Source organism: Symphalangus syndactylus, chromosome 8, assembly GCF_028878055.3.
Source record: "Symphalangus syndactylus isolate Jambi chromosome 8, NHGRI_mSymSyn1-v2.1_pri, whole genome shotgun sequence".
Lineage (NCBI taxonomy): Eukaryota > Metazoa > Chordata > Mammalia > Primates > Hylobatidae > Symphalangus > Symphalangus syndactylus.
In genome coordinates, this window is record NC_072430.2 from 48,759,120 (window position 1) to 48,778,737 (window position 19,618).

General features: G+C 41.5%; 1 protein-coding gene and 1 long non-coding RNA gene across 24 annotated transcripts in view; one reads left to right on the top strand and one right to left on the bottom strand.

Annotated features, from left to right (window-relative positions):
• Positions 1-19,618, bottom strand: part of RAD51B (RAD51 paralog B) — an 890,780-nt gene that overhangs the window by 396,753 nt on the left and 474,409 nt on the right. For all 23 annotated transcript variants that reach the window (XM_063644443.1, XM_055289055.2, XM_055289046.2 and 20 more), the window contains one exon: positions 1,856-1,952. In XM_063644443.1, the coding sequence (XP_063500513.1) occupies positions 1,856-1,952 (97 nt within the window). The remainder of the gene's footprint in view (positions 1-1,855; positions 1,953-19,618) is intronic.
• LOC129487752 (uncharacterized) overlaps positions 1-19,618 on the top strand; it is a 52,339-nt gene that overhangs the window by 24,774 nt on the left and 7,947 nt on the right. The window contains exon 3 of the long non-coding RNA XR_010122095.1: positions 2,340-2,439. This is a non-coding gene — a long non-coding RNA (uncharacterized lncRNA). The remainder of the gene's footprint in view (positions 1-2,339; positions 2,440-19,618) is intronic.

The following is a 19,618-nucleotide window of genomic DNA, read 5'->3' on the forward strand; positions in this document are numbered from 1 at the left end:
TGACATGGTCGTGTCTTTAAAATCGGCCAATTTAGGCAGAAAAACATGAGAAGTTAAATTAATTTTCTAGACTTTTTCTCTATACAATTGAGCCGGTAGAGCGGCCACAGAGGAAAAACAGAGAGTGAGACCATAGGCAAGCAGGTTCTGTGAAAGAGGCAGTCTTTAAATAAGCCTCGAAGGAGTGCATGTGGGACGAGAAGCAGAAGAAGTGAAAGAGGGAAGCACTGTTCTAGGGTGAGCTGTCTCTGCACAGGCCTGGAGCTGGGAGTGGGGAGGGGCAGGCCAAGAGCGGCACACTTGGCATAGGAGCTTCACCTAAGATATCGGCAGGAACTAAATTTGAATAGAAAGGAAATGACAGATTATGAAGGGTTAAAATCATTCACTTTATCTAGTGGTGTTTTGAAAACCAGTCTACCCAAAGGGAGCAAATAAAAAAACAAGGCACCTGATTTTCAGCATTTGCTGATTTCCATGGTATAAATACTTTCACCACGGCTGATTTCAAGCTAACAAACCCCAAATCCCTAAATATGTTAAAATCAGCTTACTGATTTTAGCTCATTCTCAGAAACAAAAACAAAAACAAAACAAACAACAAAAAAGAAACAAACAAAAAAACTATTCTAAGATTTCTGAGAGCAACAGAGCAGAACGAGGCCAGACGGGGAAGTTCAATTTGGTAGTGGCAGAATGGAAACTGTAGAGGCTAGAGCTGGGAAGGCCAATCTGGATGTTATTAAAATAATTCAATTGGCAGTTTAGTAGATCTGCTGATCACAACACACATTACAAAAAAGAGGGGACAAAGGAAAGATACATGCGGAAAGAAGTACTAAGCAGACTTGATGACAAAAGTTTCAGGAGGGAGGAATACTCGATGATTCAGGTTTTCAGCCTCACTGATGGGGGTTATGATGATGTATCCCTGAACTTGGAAGGAGGGTACACAAAGCATTGTACAGTTTTCATAAATAAGCCACTAGTTTTCCCTCCTAAAGCCACCACTAAGAAGCAGAAGTGTGGTTTTTGCAATTTCTAAGACCATAAAGCAAAGCTGATCTGCAGAAGATCACCTGGGCAGTCAGTCAGGAGCCTTGCTAGGCCTAAAAGTCTCCCGTATTCCTTCATGAGCAATTCTCAGAAAGTGGAAAGGGAGGAGGGGCCTGGAAGAGCTATACATGTCTACCCAGACCCACAGCATTCTGCATGAAAGATACTAGACTACAAGGATAACAACTCAGAAATGTCAAGTAAGCACTTTCAATAAAACTAGAAACCACCCTCTGGTTTACTGGTGTTATTTCCCCAGCTACGTAAAGCTTATTGCCATCGAAACCATAGCCAGCCTGACCTTTGCTAGCAGGGGAGGGTGGAGAAAATTTTGCAGATTTACCAGCGTGGAGATTTTTTTCTTAATCTTCTGTAAAGCTGATCAGGAATGTCATATCTCTGGCACATGAAACTGATGTACGCTTTTTAGTCCAAAGGAACTCAGCACAAGCAAAAGGCTAAATTGCTAGGGGACCACTGGGAAAGCCAACCTTTGAGTATCAGTCTCAAAAACAAAGTCATTTAACAATTCATCGGCCCTCATACTAAGGACTTGAAATAGCACACAGAGGAGTGACTGGCCTCCAAATGGAGCTCCCTTATAGAGGCAGGGCAAGAGACTCCCCAGTATAAGAGATCAAATGCCAGGAAAGGTGGCCAAACCTAAATCAACAGGCTCCGGCTGGGTTCACTGGCCAGGGCCTATTAGCCATATCTCCCAGCTCTCGACAGGAGGTGGAGAGGCAGTGGGGCTGTACGTCAGTGTCAAGTTTCAGCCTCTCCAGGACAGATTCCTTACCTTCAGACAGGGACAAATCATCAGCTGGAGACACCAGGTCTGCCTGAGAAGCCAGGGCTCCACTCAGATGGGTTGTAATCTGATTCGTCAAGATAACCTGTGAGCAGACAGAGAGAAGGGGGGTGGGGCAAGGGAGAAGAAAGACAGGGAAGACCAAATTAATTATTAGAGTTATCAAAAGGCAGACTATGGTTTAGGAGAAGACTGATAAATACACAGGTAGCAAAACCCCAGCCCTGACTTTCACCAGCTTTATCTTTAGGCCAGAATATCTGGCAAGGCCTAGCAGTTATTCAAAACCCAGAAAACTGAGGAAATAGACTGACTTTTTTCAGAGTAAAACCTCTATCAATTCATTCTAAATGCTGAGTAAGTTGGGACTGAGGGGTGTTCTCATATTGGTTAAATAATAGGCAGCTAACCACGATTAAATGCACATGTACACATTTTATCAGACTTTAATTTTTAAAATTATATCCACCAGGCACAGTGGCTCATACCTGTAATCCCAGCACTTTGGGAGGCTGAGGCAGGCGGATCACCTGAGGTCAGGAGTTTGAGAACAGCCCGACCAAATGGAGAAGGTCAGTCTCTACTAAAAATACAAAATTAGTCAGGCATGGTGGCACATGCCTATAATCCCAGCTACTCTACTCGGGAGGCTGAGGCAGGAGAATCGCTTGAACCCGAGAGGCGGAGGTTGTGGTGAGCTGAGATTGCACCATTGCACTCCAGCCTGGGCAACAAGAGCGAAATTCCATCTCAAAAATAAATAAATAAATAAATAAATAAATAAATAAATAAAAAACAAAATAAAATAAAATTGCAACCACAACCTAAGATATTACTGGTGTTGAATAAAATTAATAATTTAAAATCTGGGGACAGGCACAGTGGCTCATGCCTGTAATGCCAGCACTTTGGGAGACTGAGGTGGGCGAATCACCTGAGGTCAGGAGTTTGAGACCAGCCTGGCCAACATGGAGAAACCCTGTCTCTTCTAAAAATACCAAAAATTAGCCGGGCATAGTAGCAGGCACCTGTAGTCCTAGCTACTCAGGAGGCTGAGACAGGAGAATTGCTTGAGCCCAGGAGGCCGAGGTTGCAGTGAGCCGAGATCATGCCATTGCACTCCAGCCTGGGCAACAAGAGTGAAACTCTGTCTCAAACAAACAAACAAACAAACAAACAAATAAATAAATAAAATAAAATAAAATTTGGATGCCTGTGGCTTCTTTGCTTGTTATCGTTAAAAGTCAGAGTTTTATTTCCAAATTTGTGATATAGGAATGAATGAGTTTGACTCTAAAGAAATAACACTCCTCTTTTAAATAGTTAAATTCTAACATTAAATTCTAACAAAAAAAGTACAAAGTCTCACTATGTATTTAAGACACAAATGAGCATAATCCTACCTATACAAAATGAAGTTCATAACATTTAAGATCCCTGGAAAGGACTCTCATACTACCTAATTCATCGGATCGAATGTCACACAAATTTTCAAATTTGGTATAGTCAAGAAACTATTCCTAAAAAGTCCTCATTTGTAAAACCTACCTTATTGTTTAGAAGCCTAGAGGAAGAATAAATACAGGTTCTTTTCTGGAAAATTATAACATAGTGAATACGACAATCATTTTCCAAGGTTTAGATGTTCTCATTAAGGGAAGAAACTATGAGCATCTTGGTCACTCAGAGGCAATGTCCCTTCTGAAAGGGGCACTAGGCATTTAGTGCACAATTCAGTGCTTGGAATATTTGTCTAGCCAGACTGTGACGGTCTGAAACAAGGGTCAGCTATGGTTTTGTTGCCACCCTGATTTGAACAGAAATGGAAGTTGCCTCCATTTTTTATTATCCAGCTTTTCAGCCACACCTCTGTCACTGTATCCTGAATGGACCAGTGACACATTATAAATCCTATATCAATGGCAGCTTAATTGAGGGCTGAGAGGGACCGGGACGGCAAGGTCAGGTAAAGAAATGAAGTACTCGAGTAGCAAAGACAACCTTTTAAGTTCTGTGTGCCCACTGGGCTTGTGAGTCTCCAGTCACTCTGCAGCAATAATCAGATATTGTAGAATTCCACTCAGTATTTGCTAATCTTCTCTTTCATATTCTTTTGTATTGCTACTTTCCATAGACCAGTGAGAATCACCTAAGATATACCTTCAGTTAAAATGGCTGGAACCTCCTTGAAACAACTGTTCAGCTCTATGAGTAAAAATAAGGAACTGTGTTCATTGATCTCTTTTTTTTTTTTTTTTTTTGAGACAGGGTCTCACTCTGTTGCCCAGTCTGGAGTGCAATAGCGTGATCTCAGCTCACTGCAACCTCTGCCTCCCAGGTTCAAGCATTTCTCCTGCCTCAGCTTCCCAAGTAGCTGGGACTACAGGCCTGTGCCACCACGCCTGGCTAATTTTGTATTTTTAGTAGAGATGGGGTTTCACCATGTTGGCCAGGCTGGTCTAGAACTCCTGACCTAAAATGATCCACCCGCCTCGCCCTCCCAGAGTGCTGGAATTACAGGCATGAGCCACCATGCCTGGCCATTTCTGTTTTATAATATAGGGTATGAGCTTTGGAGTTCAGTAAAACTGGGTTCAAATTCCGATTTTGATCCTGTGTACCTTTGAGCTTCATTTGTTCATAGGTAAAATAATATCTATCTCAGAATTTTTATGAGAATTAAATGAGACAATCAATGTAAGATACTTAAAGAATCTGACACATAGTAAATATTCAATAAATAGAAGCAATTGTTGTTATTGTTATTATTTCCTTCAGAATGAGGATATACAGGTTAATAAATTAGTATATGCCACAGGTTCCAGACAGTTGGTTCTAACAATAGAACACTAAATCACAATTTTCTATATCAGGATATACTTTGGTACCTGATGATTTCTACCTATTTTAGTCCTTCCTAAGTTTTATTTAATTGCAAAGAATTTGTGTAAAAATCTTAGTAAGAAAAATATAGCCATTATTTAAATCAAGTCCAATAAGATATTGACATTGCTCTGAAAATACTATGTGCTTTATCTACCAATGAACTGAATAATGCATTTGTCTATCTTAGTTAAAAAAAAATGTGGAACTTCTGAGAGATCTAAATATGTCAGCTCTAATATTTTTGTGATTCTTTTAAATGATGGTTTGGTGAAAATGATTGGGACTCCAATGATATGGTTAATAGTAATGAGAAAAAAATTCTTAATACCTACCATGCAAAGCATGTCACCATATACATGGGGGAAATCAAGATATAAAGGTACTGTATGTCTCTAGAAACTTACAAATTCAATGACGAGGCACTGACTAAAATATTTAGACCACTTTTCCTCAATTTTATTCTCACTTCACTGGTTCTGTAATGGAAACTTGTACTGAGATGACGGTTTTATTGTACAGAACTAATGAAATGTTACCTTACAGAACCTAAAACTGAACTACAGATGTACCTCAAAAGATACCCAGCATCATTTCCACTTCTGGTGAAACAGTAGATGGGGAAGAAAATATCCACTCCCCAATGGCAAAAGAACAAGCTCCTAACTGATTTTGCTAATAATCCTCTCCCTTTTAATCACGTGTCTTAAAGCCAAATCACCAAAGGGATACATAGCAACCAAACTCAGGGCTTTGCTAATCATGTCATCTTACTGAATCGTTGTGGTTTTCTAAATCTATTTTCAGCAAAAAGGATAGAATGAAAACATTTCCCAAAGCATTGATTACAATCATGACAACTTGGGGAGAAGACTATAGGTATATTTTCCTCTGAGGCAATCAGGAGACTCGAAAACTATACTCTTAAAATAACATATGAAATACTATTATAATTTATAAACAGACTCTTAACACAACCTGGTTTCTAACTGACACTTCATGGGGTTTTCCTGCTGCTTTGCTCCATGGGAAAGACTGAGTCTTCTGATGCTCAGTACTAAATTTGTGTAAGAGCAATTTGCACAGTGTTTAGGACAAGCGCTTTGGAATCAGACCTGAACTTAGATCCTGGGCTCTACCATTTACTCGCTGTGTGACATGGAGCAAGCTTCATAGTCTCTCTGGGTATGATAATACTTAGCTCACATGGTTCTGAGGATTCAGCTGGATAATGCATAGAAAGTCCTTAGCACAGTACCTGGCCTATGGAAAATGTTACCCCATCACTGTCATTAGTTATCCTTTGCTGATTTATATCTTGCTTGTTTAGCTATAAAACCCATGCCTGATTCCCTTTTATACAGCATATAGCCCACTGCTGACAAATAACAAATATTTGCTGTCGATGTGTTCAAAAGCAATAACAATTTAATTGAAAGTACGTATGCTATTTTTGCTATTTCCCTAAAATATGGCTTATTGAAAACACACAACACACCCCCAATACCACCAATTACAATGCAAGACCAGAGTGGGATTCTTGGACAAAGGAAAAGGTAGATATTTTTAATGGTCATGATTAGGTCTGAAGCCAGGAATAGACAGAATCCAACTTAATCAGCTTCTCTTGAGGAAGAAGAATACCATCCACCTATTAGAAGGAACAAGAAACCCTATAAATTGCATAAAGTAACTTCTGTCTCAACTCAACTTTATATATGAGAGAATGCTTACTCTCAAAGCTTCTTTGCATTGCCCTCTTAACTGTATGTTGTTTACAGAGGTGCACCTGTATAGGAAATGGCCCCTCATATAGTGTCACATAGACCTTGAGTCCCATTTTTAATGCTTTCCCACAAGGAAAAATGGGGAGAGATTTCTCCCTTCAAAAGCCATGCCCCCAGGTTCCCAGTTTTCCTTTGCATTACATAGTTTCTCAACCCTTCTGTGTACTTCAGTCAAATATCCACACTCAGATTAAGAGAAAAATTAAGATCTTTAAAAAAGAAATACAGGGTATAGATTCATAAACCACCCAGTAGGTCCTCCTTTCACAGCCAGCAAGGCATAGAAGCTAGAGAAAAGAGATAGAGGGGAACCAGTTAAAGATGGGATGAACTGCTAAGGCAGAAGGCTGGGAAATCAATGTCATTTTGGTCAGAAGGCAGAGGCTCCTGGCCAGGAAAACCCAACCAACACACACACTAACGAAAATACATGACTTATTTCCACTAAGTATTTAAAAAGTAGCTTAAGGCAGCAAATACCTTGAGTTAAGAGAGAATAAGCAGAATGAACTGGTCATCAGTCAGGGGATTGGGCCAACTGAGCCCAATTCTCTGCCAGTCTATGTGCCCAATGCAGGCCCTCTGCCTTCAGCTGACTCATCTGTCTTTAGCTAGGCTATGACTAGACTATACCCAGGCTACACCTATCCTCTGCTCAAGCTTAATGTTCCTGGCCTTTAAGGGCCAATGTATATGTCAATTCTAACCTACTCTACATTGAAGATTAGAAATATCTTTGGTGGGGTGGAAGGGGAGGGGGCTCCATGAGTAGCCATTTTGTATACTGGAGCCTTCCATGAGTACTAGAATGTACAGGTGAAGAGACAATTGGATAGCCCTGGAGACCTGAGTGGGAAATGGCCAGGCCTGAAGGCACAGCCTTTGATAGAAACAGCTCATTTTGCCTGACTTTTGGTGGGGGACAAAGAAGAGGGAGTTTGTGGTCAGCCAGGGATAGAATAGGTTGGAATGTGATATCTGGTCCTGTTTGGTCAGCAGAAGAGATATTCATGATCAGGAAAATAATTATTCAATATTTAAAAGTCAGATTTTTTAAGGACCCAAGAATCTGACAAATGCCATCAGTGAGCTTTCTGTGGGGGCAGCTGAGAGGCAAATTTTGTAATCCCCATTTTCCACCAAGTGAACTGGAGTCACCTGTCTAAGACCAATAGTACAGATGGGATGAGGGCATGCAGGCTTCCCTGCCTGCTCTCCTTCCTAAGGCAACATGGGACACAGGAGAAGAGAGAGAAACTCTCAGCTCAGATCTACTGACAGGTGACTTCTCCAGGCCTTAATGTCATGGTCTAGAGAATTCCACCTATAAAAGTAATAAACAAAGAAATCTAGTATCCAGAAAGACACTGAAAGATGGTCAAGAAGCTACACTGTAACAAGATCAATCTTGTGATAAAAGTCTTTTCAGACTCTGCTAATAAGTACCAAAAATCAAGTAGGTCAATGGCTTCCGCTTCTATGAAAGTCAAGTATGTGAGGCAATCTTATATGAATTTTGACAAATTTTTGGTGGTTTTCAGTGGCTCTTGATAACATGTGGTTATCATTTCCGACGCCCATGGGAAGTTTTGAAACTAAACTTTTCATGGAACTCATGTCTCTGTGCAACAGAGTTGAAGGGGTAGGCTGGGCTAGAGGATTCACGAAGCAACCTCAGGCATCTCAGGGACATTTCTAGCCCATAAAAACACCTGCTTCCTCCTCCCACCCATTCCCTGGCAGAAACCTGCCACAATCTAACACACATCAGGAAGTTTCAAAATCACTTTAACTGGGCCAGGATGGCGAGATGCAGTGATAGTCCGTCCTGATACTTCTAGCTCTCAAGTAAACAGCAGCCCCTGGATAATCTGGGTGGCCAGAGAGAGACGCAAGAAGAGAATGTGGGTGCTGAGTCTACTCACCAACCTGCCTGGCACTAGATCCAATGCTTTCAAAGTGACGAGGCTCTGCCTTTCATCAGCTCTGAAGGCACAGTTAATCTTTTTTTCCTTTTTGTACTAAAAATGGTCTCTCTGCTTAAGGCACAGCTTTAAAAATGTTACTTTTGTATCTGAAGTGCTCCTAATTGCCATATATGACAGTGACCTAGCCTTTCTATCCAAACAGAGGCCTGGGATAAGTCAGAAATTCAGGTTTTAATCCTGGCTCTGTTCAGAGTTACTGAATGCCTTGCTTTTGAGGAGACAGAGACCGGAACTTTCCTGTGAGAAATTGTTCAGGTCCATTGAGTCCTTTCATCACCAAGGTTTGAGAGAAAGGCCTGGAGTTGTTTTCCCCATGCTGTCCTCCTGCTCCCCAACCATGACGGTGTCTGCCCCAACCTGTCTGCTGTGGTAGGAGCTGGAGGTGAGAAGGAGACAAGAGGAAGAAAGAGAATAAGGAAAGCAATGAGGGCAAGAGGCAGAAGGAAGAGAGTGACAACAGAGTAGGTCTAGAAAGGCCACACTCCCAGACGCATGCCTCTCCCCATGCCAAACCCTTCCTGTCCACTTCCAGCTTTGTAAAGAGATACCCAATATTTGTTACGGAGTTTGAGCGTCACAAAAACAAATCTGGTTTTAGTATTTGCTGGCTTAGTTTTGCCATGCTCTGGAAAATCAAAAATCATTCCATGATTGAAAAAAAACAACACAAACTTTTATCTTAGCTTCAGCTCAGAAAATATCAACTATCAGTTCTAGAATAAAAGCTGATAAGGTTTCAATATTCCAGCCTGCCATTTCCATCTTGAAGGACTGCACAACAATTGTTTTCTGGGAAAATCTGAAAGGCTGTGGGGAATTTTTCTTGTGAAATATTTGTAGAGAAGAGGCCAAACTTCAATTTGGCTTGAAGAAACATGGGTGTGGGAGTCAGGCAGCCTTTTATTTCTGGCTCTGTCACTAACCTGCTGTGCAATTCTGGGAAATTCTCCTAACCTCTCTGTACCTAAAAGTGTTGAGTCCACAAAAGATATGCAGAAAATGAATGTATTACAACTGTTAATGTAGCAGCCTGCTTAGAATAAATGTTTCATATATTTTACTCACATAAGGATGAGTGCTGTACTCAAAATTCCACCTTTGCATTGATTATCTCAACCTTAAGAAACCCATCCTACACAGAACCAACTGGCAGTGGCCAAGGAAAAGGGGATGGAAAAAGGGATGAAGGAGCAACTTGAAATAATTTGTGTTTATGGTGAGAATACTTCCAATCTTAATAACTTCACACCTGTTATTATCAGCCCTGAGGAAAACTCTCTTCTGTAGATTTCACTGTGAAATCCATAGGCAAAGCTAGAGAAACACTCTGCCTAGTAGGGGAGTCCCTAAAGAAGAGAGTGGCTCAGTCTGAGGGAACGCAGAAGGAGGAGGTGAAAAAAATCTCCTTAGCTTTGCACAAACACACACTCACTCAATCACAGAGGGGGCTGACTCAAGTAGTGCTTCCGTGCTACTTTTGACCACTGAGTTCAGAAAAAATGCATTGAAGTAGAATTGTGTCTGCCATTTGGCAAAAGTAAACACACAAGATAACCATGTGGCTCCCTAAGGCAGCTTTCTCTTTGGCCTACTTCTCTTGGGGTGCACATGCAAGGGGATGCAGTGGAAACTGTGGGCCGGCAGCTACCGTGCCATAGACATAGGTGTGGAGAGCTATGGTTCCACTGCCGGCTGCCCCACTGGCCCCAGTGGGCTGAGGTTAGCACGTGTTGGTTCCAGATCTCAGATGGGGCCGGCAGTTGTAAAGAGGCCACAAACAGCAAGCTAGTGTGCTGTTTCCACCTTCAGCCCAACCCCGGCGGCATCCTGTCAGTGATCTTGGGCCCACTGCAGGAAATAACACGCACAACTGGTGAACTGTGACAATGCAGCCACAGTGGCTTCCAATGGTGTATTCGCCAACTGTGTGCGATTTTGCAGTTAGCATGAGGCCAAAAAAGTCTCTGGCCAGCTAGAACCTGGAAGAGAACAAGGCCAATGGTCAGATGACTCTGAGATTCGCATGGATGTGGAAGAAACTATCCTACCAGCCTTCTGCTGCACCGTATGTGTCCTGTGGCCAAGTTGCTTTGGCGTGTAGCTGGGTATCCTTGCCTGCTACCTGATCACTGCCCACTGAGTCCCATAGAAAGGCAGAGGAGGTGAATTTCCAGCAGCCCCCCAAGTTTCTGCTGACCTTTTTAGGTGTTTTTATTACTTGTGGTGCTTTCTATTCATGTGTACTCCTGGGCTCTGGGGATTCCCCTCCCTTTGATTTGCAAGGAGGATTAGAAAGACACAGCTTTGTGATCAGTCCCTCACAGACAGCTGGTATCAAGTGATTTCCCCTTCTTAGACTCATTTGAGACCAAGAAAACAGTTCTGTTGAATCACTTGCTCCTTGGAGGTATGAAAATAGGGCACTTGGGGGAGTCCAACCTGATAAATACCAACATTGATACCCTTCAGCCTCAGCTACACTTCCAGTGGCGTATAGTAGAGCGGAGTTGAAGCAGAGGAGTCTCGGGTCCCACCCAGCCTCTGAGAAACCTCCAGTGGAGGGTAAGCAATTCTGGGCTTACTGCTTGCATTTCTGTGCCACCAGCACAAATGGCATCATAATCACCAAGGGCTCTCAAAACTCAGTGCCTGGAGAGGTGCAACCAATTCTATCTCCAGAGTGAATCTGTAGCATAAAATGGGAGCAAAGGCCACTCACTATGTGTTCAAACAGAGGTCACAAGGTTCTGCCTAGGAACAAATTTCCAAGTTAGCCACTTTATCAGATATGCTCTTGAACAAAAGTTATTTATTTGATGTCCTCAAGGAAGGGATATTGTGTAAGGTGTTATTTTTAAAAGGAGGGGTGGGGGCAGCTGAAGCAATGCTGTCTGTGTCTGTACTTGAAGAAATGACATCAATATAGACACACAATAATGACCTACAATTAAACAGAGTCAACACAGGAGAGACACATAAGAAGAACAGGTCCAGAACAAATATATTGAAATGGCTAAATATTTACATGGTAAGTAGGGGCAGGCTTCCTCCCACGGTGATGCCCTTGGAGTGGAGATCTTCCATCATGGTTACTAACATTCAAACTCCCAATCATGTGGTACAAGCCCGTTAAAAAGGATGTCCTGAGGCTGGGCACGGTGGCTCATGCCTGTAATCCCAGCACTTTGGGAGGCCAAGGCAGGTGGACCACCTGAGGTCAGGAGTTCAAGACCAGCCTGGTCAACATGGTGAAACCCTGTCTCTACTAAAACTACAAAAAATTAGTCAGGCGTGGTGGCGCGCGCTTGTAATCCAGCTACTCGGGAGGCTGAGGCAGGAGAATCACTTGAACTCGGGAGGTGGAGGTTACAGTGAGCTAAGATCATGCCACTGCACTCCAGCCTAGGCAACAAGAGCAAAACTCCATCTCAAAAGAAAAAAAAAAAAAGGATGTCCTGGCCAAAGGCAGATCACACTTGAGGCACAAGCCCTACTGCCAGATGCCAAACAGGTTTTTAATCTCCGATACTGGCTTGGAAATGGCTTCCTGGAACACTGTCCAAATGGGAAACATGAGGCTTTCAGGACTCAGAGTCGCTAGAGAGGATGGTGAGGCATATATGCTGCGCATTGGCTAAACCTGCCCAGTACAACTGCATGTGGGTGCTAGACTATAGTTTTTCTCCCTCATTTTCAGGTAGCTATTTGTCGCCTCTCATATGACATCATTAATAAGAATAACCATGTCATTTTACACGTATATGGTACTTTATACTTTTCAGGGTATGTTCACAGAATGGTCTTAGCTGATCCTCAATGCAGAGTGAGGGGAGCTGGGAAGTGACTGAAGCAGCTGTCCTGGGTTAGGAGGGTGGACTCTGGAGTCAGATCCCCTGGGCTTCCATCTCAGCTCCACTGCCTACTCGTTGTAGATTATTTATTCCACACCTACTCAGGTAGATTATTTAATCTCTCTGTGCCTCACTTTCTTCAATTGTATAATTGGCATAGCAATTTACCTGTTTAAGGATAAATGAGTTAGCATATAAAGCATTTAAGACAGTGCCTAACACATATTAATATTATCCTTTTACTTATTATTCTATTGCATTCAATTATTCCAATAGGAAAACCAAGGCTTATAACATTCTCGTTCTAATTTCTCTATTTCTCATGGTTTATCCACCCCAAATGCCCCAGTCTGAAATAGCCTCCTTTACTCTCTAAGTCTCCATCTTTGAGGGGCCAGTTCAAATCCCACCTTTTCCATGAAATCTTTGCTAACTATTCTAGCCCTAACTTTTCTCTCACTTCTTAATACTCATACTTTATTTCTTTTATTTTTATTTTTATTTTGAGACAGGCTCTTGCTCTGCCATCCACACTAAACTGCAGTAGTGCAATCACGGCTCACTGCAGCCTTGAACTCCTGAGCTCAAGCGTTCCTCCCACCTCAGACACAAGAGGAGCTGGGAACAGAGGCATGCACCACCACACCCGGCTAATGTTTTATTTTTTGTAGAGACAGAGTTTTCCTATGTTCCCAGGCTGGTCTCAAACTCCAAGGGTTAAGTGATCCTCTTGCCTTGGCCTCCCAAAGTGCTGGGTTTACAGGTGTGAGCCACCTTGCCCTAGATAATACCCTGACTTTAGAATCAATACCAAGTAACTTAGTACAAGACTTTTTATGTCATTTGTATTATCCTTCTCTCTCTATGGTGCACACTTCATGAGATTTTATGTGTTTCTACATCTCTGACCCTGTTCTAAAGGAGTGAAGGAGGAAGAGAGGAAACTCATATTCACTAAGCATTTCCTATGTGTCAGACCCCTACCAATTGCTTGAGATATGTTGGCTTATTTTATCCTCACAACTCAGTGAGGTAAACATTATCATCCTGGTTGTAAAGATGAGGAAACTGAGGTTCAAGAAGTTGAGGCATTTTCTGAGATCAAATAGCTGGCACATGGGAGCACCAGACTCAGACCACGTCTGCCTGGCTCTCTAGTCTATCACATAAAAAGGTTCTCAATATGAAAACTCATGGTCCCATGGATATTTGTGGATTGATTTCCTCAGAATAAGGCATTCACTGATATCAGATTAACCAAGTCCCATTTGTTTAATGCAAAATCATTCATAAAGAAAAAACTGTACAAAATGTTTAAGTATAAAACAAATTTTGAGTAGCAAGAAGAAACCAGTCAACTGTTAGAATTCTGTTTGTTAGAGTTGGAAACACTGAGTCTTCAGGCGGGAGGAACCATGCTCCAGTAGGTCCGACAAGGGTAAGGACACAGACTCCTGGGTTCTATTTCTGTCTTGGCCACCAACCACTCTGCTAATATTTTCACTTCTGCTGAAATGTGATGACAAGAGTTTCAGAAGATTGGTTGTCACATAAGAACAGAATAAGAGCAGGCAGTTAGCTGGTTAAATGTGGAAGAGCCACAAACAACACTGAGATCTGGAATAGGAGTTCACAGATGGGAAAAATTCCATTTGGGCATTTGTCTTCTCAGTTTTACTTCAACGCACAGAGAGCAGCATGGTTCTGGAACCAGTCTTAAATATAAGTGATGACGGTATCTGTGTTTTCAAATGCATACCTCTAAAACTAAAAGTCTTTAGTTTAAGAAATATTTTCTTGTTTTTCCTATTTGAAATGATATTTGCATTTATTTTTCAGATGGGTTACTCTGTACAATGGTAGTGCTAAATAAGAAAAAAATAATTAATTCTTAATATATTTGGGAACCAGCTCATGAAGTGTATTAGTGTCTATAACCTGACTGAGGTCCTGGCCTTATGTTAAAGACACAGCTAGGATAGAGGTGGTAGGGCCAGGGGTTTGTCTTTGGTCTTTGAAGTCATCTAGCCAAGAGGCCAGGCTGTTTAACGACTGGTAACTGAGGAGGGTTTATGGCTGTTCCTGCAGTCCTTAGAGGTATACCATGATCCCTTTGAAAAAAGGGACACAGAAGCTGGAAACACTGACTACCAATCCTACATACCTAAAGTCCCACTGAATTCAGAATCCCGGAGTTCTGAGCAAATCTCGTGGAAGCCATCCTGCCTCCATCAAGGCCTGGAAAGGGATCACTGCCGAGAACAGATGCCCACATGCTTTGGAATGAGAGGACAAGCAAGCTTTTTTCTGTCTGGTTATTGACAACACGGTGTTCCTTCTCGTGGACTCCTCCTGCCCTCCCCAGGACCACACTGAAATGACTAAATCTGCCTGTTGGCTCCAGTGAATTCAGTCAAATAAGTCAATTCTCTTTAAGTTTGTGGTCTCAACTCCTTGTTGGTTTATTACAAAATTAAAGGGCATACAGAGTAGAACCATCAATCAGTAACCAGCAGAGGAATAAGCTCTTTGTGGAATGTACTGAGAAGCAGGAAAGAAGAAAAAATGAAAAGAAACCTCATGAAATGGTCATTTGTTAGGAGAACAGAGAAAAAAAATCTGCATTTCACATGCAACATCATTTAGGAAAAGTCTTATTAAAGGTTTCCTATCTCACCAGGAATGCAAGCACAGGAACGCAAACAAAAATCCCTCAAAATGACCTGCCATCTATTAGTGCTGGTTTCTTGTGGGTTTTGCTGTATTCCATAGACACAGCCTGAGATCATGTGGCCCAAGGGCTGGAACAGTGACTCAGCAGGCTCAGGACCGGGGAAAGGAGATGAGAAGCCACTGTTGTTTATTACAAAACAAAACAAACAAACAAACAAATGTAAATGGCTCTTTCAGCCCTCTACCGCATGCTGACCTTCCCTTAGCACCCCTTTATTTAAAGTACCCAGTGCCATGTCTTACTTGGAATTTTTAGCAAATGCAATTTGATCAGGGTGAAAACTGAAGAGCATTATATAGTCTAGACAAAGAAACCTAACATTTACTGGGTACGCAGTGAGTATCAAACACCATGTTCAGTGCCTTAGTTACAGACCTCCTTTCATCCTCATCGTAACGCCATGAGGTAGGTGACATTATTCCTCTTTTAAGGATAAAGATATTAAGTGACTTGCCTGGCTTGCAGCAAGCAGCAACATCAATGTGACTACAAAATCACTTCTTTCAAATAGATTCACCATTTCAAGCATGGCACCAGGAAAACTACTATGTGGCATTCTAAATCCTTCTGGAAGAAATGAAATTGGTAGTACTGGAAATAGCATAAGGGTAACTCACCAGCTGTGTCTACCTTGTACATTTTTTTCTCTAGATAAGTTCCTTCTCTAGGGCAACTAGTATTGCCTGTTTCACAGGAGAGAAAAGCAAGATGCCAAGAAGTGTAGGAAATTTCTGGCACTGGTAGGCAAAAGAGCCAATAGAACACAGCATGCCTCTGGCTGGTCGCAATGGCTCACGTCTGTAATCCCAACGTTTTGGGAGGCCGAGACGGGCAGATCACTTTAGTCCAGGAGTTCAAGACCAGCCTGGCCAACATGGCAAAACCCTGTCTCTACAAAAAATACAAAAATTAGCCAGGCATGGTGGCACGCGCCTATAGTCCCAGCTATTTGGTAGGCTGAGGCACGTGAGAGAATTGCTTGAACCTGGGAGACGGAGGTTGCAGTGAGCCGAGATCATGCCACTACACTCCAGCCTGTATGACAAAGCAAGACTCTGTCTCAAAAACAAACAAAAAAAACCCCCACAACATACCTCTGATTCTCACCTGTGGCAAGATGTAGCCTTTGAAATACTATGGTAATAGATAAGATTTACATTGCTTTAAAATAATGAAGGGGCCATGTATATAATATACACATTTATATGAACATAAAATTTCATCTGAACATCTTTATCAACATCAATAAGGTATATATTATATCTCTTTCCGTATCAGAGAGAAAAAGTGACTTGCCTAAAGTTTACAGCATATAAATGGGCCTAAACCCAAGTCTGACTCCATATTTCATGGTCTTTACACTCCTTGATCCTGAAGGGGAGGGCACCTCCCAGAAAGAGGCAGACTGATGGTGAAAGAATAACCTCCATGAGAAAGCTAGGTCTTAATGGCTTTCTGAAATAAGGATGAGCTGCTTGTGAATTGTTATGTCCTGTGGAACTGGATCTTTGCTTCTCCTTTTTTTCTATATAGGTTTGACTGTTAATAATAGCATTAGGACCTATGCTGTCTCTGAGGGTTGCTGTCCATTACTAATGTGAGGCTCCTTGTAAGTGCTGGTTATGGTTTATGAGTAGTGGTCCCCTTCATTAATTCAGCCAAAGAGCTTCCAAGAGAGGACTACGGAAGTAAGAAGTGAGGGAAACCCATACCTGGGACTAAGGAGGTTCAGGGCAAGATTGCAAGGAGGTTAAAGAGTAAAGTTTATATTTAAGGCTTCCTTCCCTAACACTCACCATGATCTCTCTGTCCTGAGTACTCCATAAGCTTTGTACACTCATCTTTCCAAGTGCAGCTAAAAGTGGGACCTGCTCCCCGACATCCTTTTCCCAGTAGCCAGTACTACCTCGGAGGGCTTTGAGGGCCCAAGACCCCATCCCTGTACCATCCACCACTGCTCATAAATCTACACAGTCCTTTCTTCCTTTCCCTCTTTCTGATGAACTAAGTCTTAAATATGTCTTACAGATGACTTTTGCTACAGAGCTGTGTATTTTTCAGGGAGGGCCCCTGCTGACATACCAATTGCACTAAAGCAGTGGCTCTGAAGTGGTGGAGACGGGTTTTGAATCTAGTTCTTCTCACTCCAGCTCCATACTAATTCCCCTACATATTCTTTTCCTTCCTCTTCTGAAATAGAAAACCTGGCTCAACATGTGACCGACAGACTCCCCTGTAGATATTGGAAGCATAGGTGAAATAAAAGCTGAATATCTCAGAAAACAAAATTACTCAAGTAATCAATTATTAAAATTTAAAATGTTATTAAAATACTTATTAAATACAAATCGTGGTTAAAACAAAGACTGATATTTTTCTGTTAAAAAAAGAAGTAAAATGAGTACGCAAATGAGCTAAAATGAAACGTAGCAAGTAACCCATGAAAAGAGGATGGATGGGAAGCTAGGAGATGAGAAGGTATGACTTCTCACTGGAAGACTCAGGGGAGGAGTCATTTGATCTGGGCCTTGAAAGAAGGGCCCAATTTGGACATTGAGAATTATGTGGAAGGTCATTCTAAATGGCTGAAGAGGCCCCTATATTATGATAATTTGGATCTGCAGAGTATTTCAGAGGAGGAACTCTGGAATACTGGAAGTCATTAACAAGGTGACCAATCTGTCTCTTTCTGTAATAACAGCACAGGTATTTATACCAGGGATGCATCTGTCTCAAAAAAAGGAGCTCTTTGAAAAGCATGAAAACAGGCTCCCAGCTGGGAGACACTGGAGAGGACTTCCTTCTCCTGTTCACCTGCATCTCATGTCTGCATGACCCAACTTTACAGGAAGTAGAGGCAAGATGTCTACATAATCTCCTCCTACCACTGAACTTGGTTCCTACAGGACAGGTCTTGCAGTAACGACAAAAAAGTAGAAATAATATGTCAGTTGAGAATTCAAGGGTGTGTGTGTGTGTGTGTGGAGAGCTAAGTTTCAAACTGTATTTAGAAGCTAAATTCTGCTACAACACATCAAAGAGTATCAGGCCCCATTACAGAGGAAAGGAAAAGCCCTAATTTGCATGCAACAGGGTTTAGGAAAAGTTTTTATGAAAGACTTCTCTAAGGGGGTAAAAACTAAAACAAAACAGCAACCAAAAAGTCCTCAAATGACTGTGTGACTGTGTGTTATCCATGCATATCCTGATAGCTTCTCGCCAATTCCCTCGCAGGCAGGAGAGACCCCACTGGACTTCAAAATTTTCCTACCCTAGAGAAAGGAGGCATTATAAACCAAAGCAGAGTCCCCTTATTTGTTCCACTACTTTTTTTTTTAAGTCCACTTTTTCTGCCAGTTACTTTTCAACATGACTGACAAGAATGCTTTCCACTTTTCCATTATGTTTTCAAAGCCAACAGCAAAGCTCAACTAGAGGTTCAAATAAAAATTTTAATCAATACAACTGTAAGAATGTTACTTTCATATAAATTTAGTCAGTTATTAGGTAGCACATGAGGGTCACAGAGAAACCCCCTGACTCTAACGCAGACTTGGAAATGAGGAAAATAAGATGGCCTTCTGGAGGTAAACTGCATAACAATCAGCACTCACTGGCACAGGACAGAACTGCAGAATGAAAGGACAGAATATGTGTCTCATTAAACAATGGATCTAGGCAATGATCATCAATGGGTGCTAAAACCAGTAGGTGAAAAGTTGACAGAAACCTTGGTCATGGGAAGATCAGGCTGCCACTATCCCGAACCACTGATCAACTTAATCACCATTAAAGGTCATATAGTCAGACATTATTGCCTTGTGACATGATAAAATAGGAAGTACTAGCACCACCTATAGAGTGTTTTTGCCTAAAAAGAAAAAACAAAACAAAACAAAACAAAACCCTCTAAACCTTAATCTAATCAAACCTTAGCAGCAACCACCAGTTTATGGGAAATATAAGATCTAGAAGAACAAGTTAAAAGGACATGGTGAAGAAGCCATCAGCCAAATCTAGAATGTAGGGCATCTGATATCCAATTTCTCCAAATAATTAATGTCACAAATAAAAGGAGAGTAAGGAAGTAATTATTTCTGACCTTAATTATTAATTATTTGTGACATTTATTATTTTATTCTGGGAAGTACTCCAGAATAAAAGAAAGTAAAAGGATATAACAACCAAATGCAATTTATGGACCTTATTTATGTCCTTATTTAAACTAATCAACTGTAAAAGGATATCTTTGAGACAATCAGGGAAATCTGATTATGGGCTGGGTATTAGATGATATTAATGAATTGTTAATTTTGTTAGGTGTGGTAAAGCCAAGGCATTATGGTTTCATATGCCCTTATCGATTTAAAGATAGGAGATGTGGGTAGAGAAATGTGTGTTCCAGAGAGAAATTTAAAAATGCAAACAAGAAAGGAAGGAAGAAAGTAAATGTAATCATGGTACATTTTGTAGCTCTGCCATGAATGCTTACATTGTCACAGTAATGT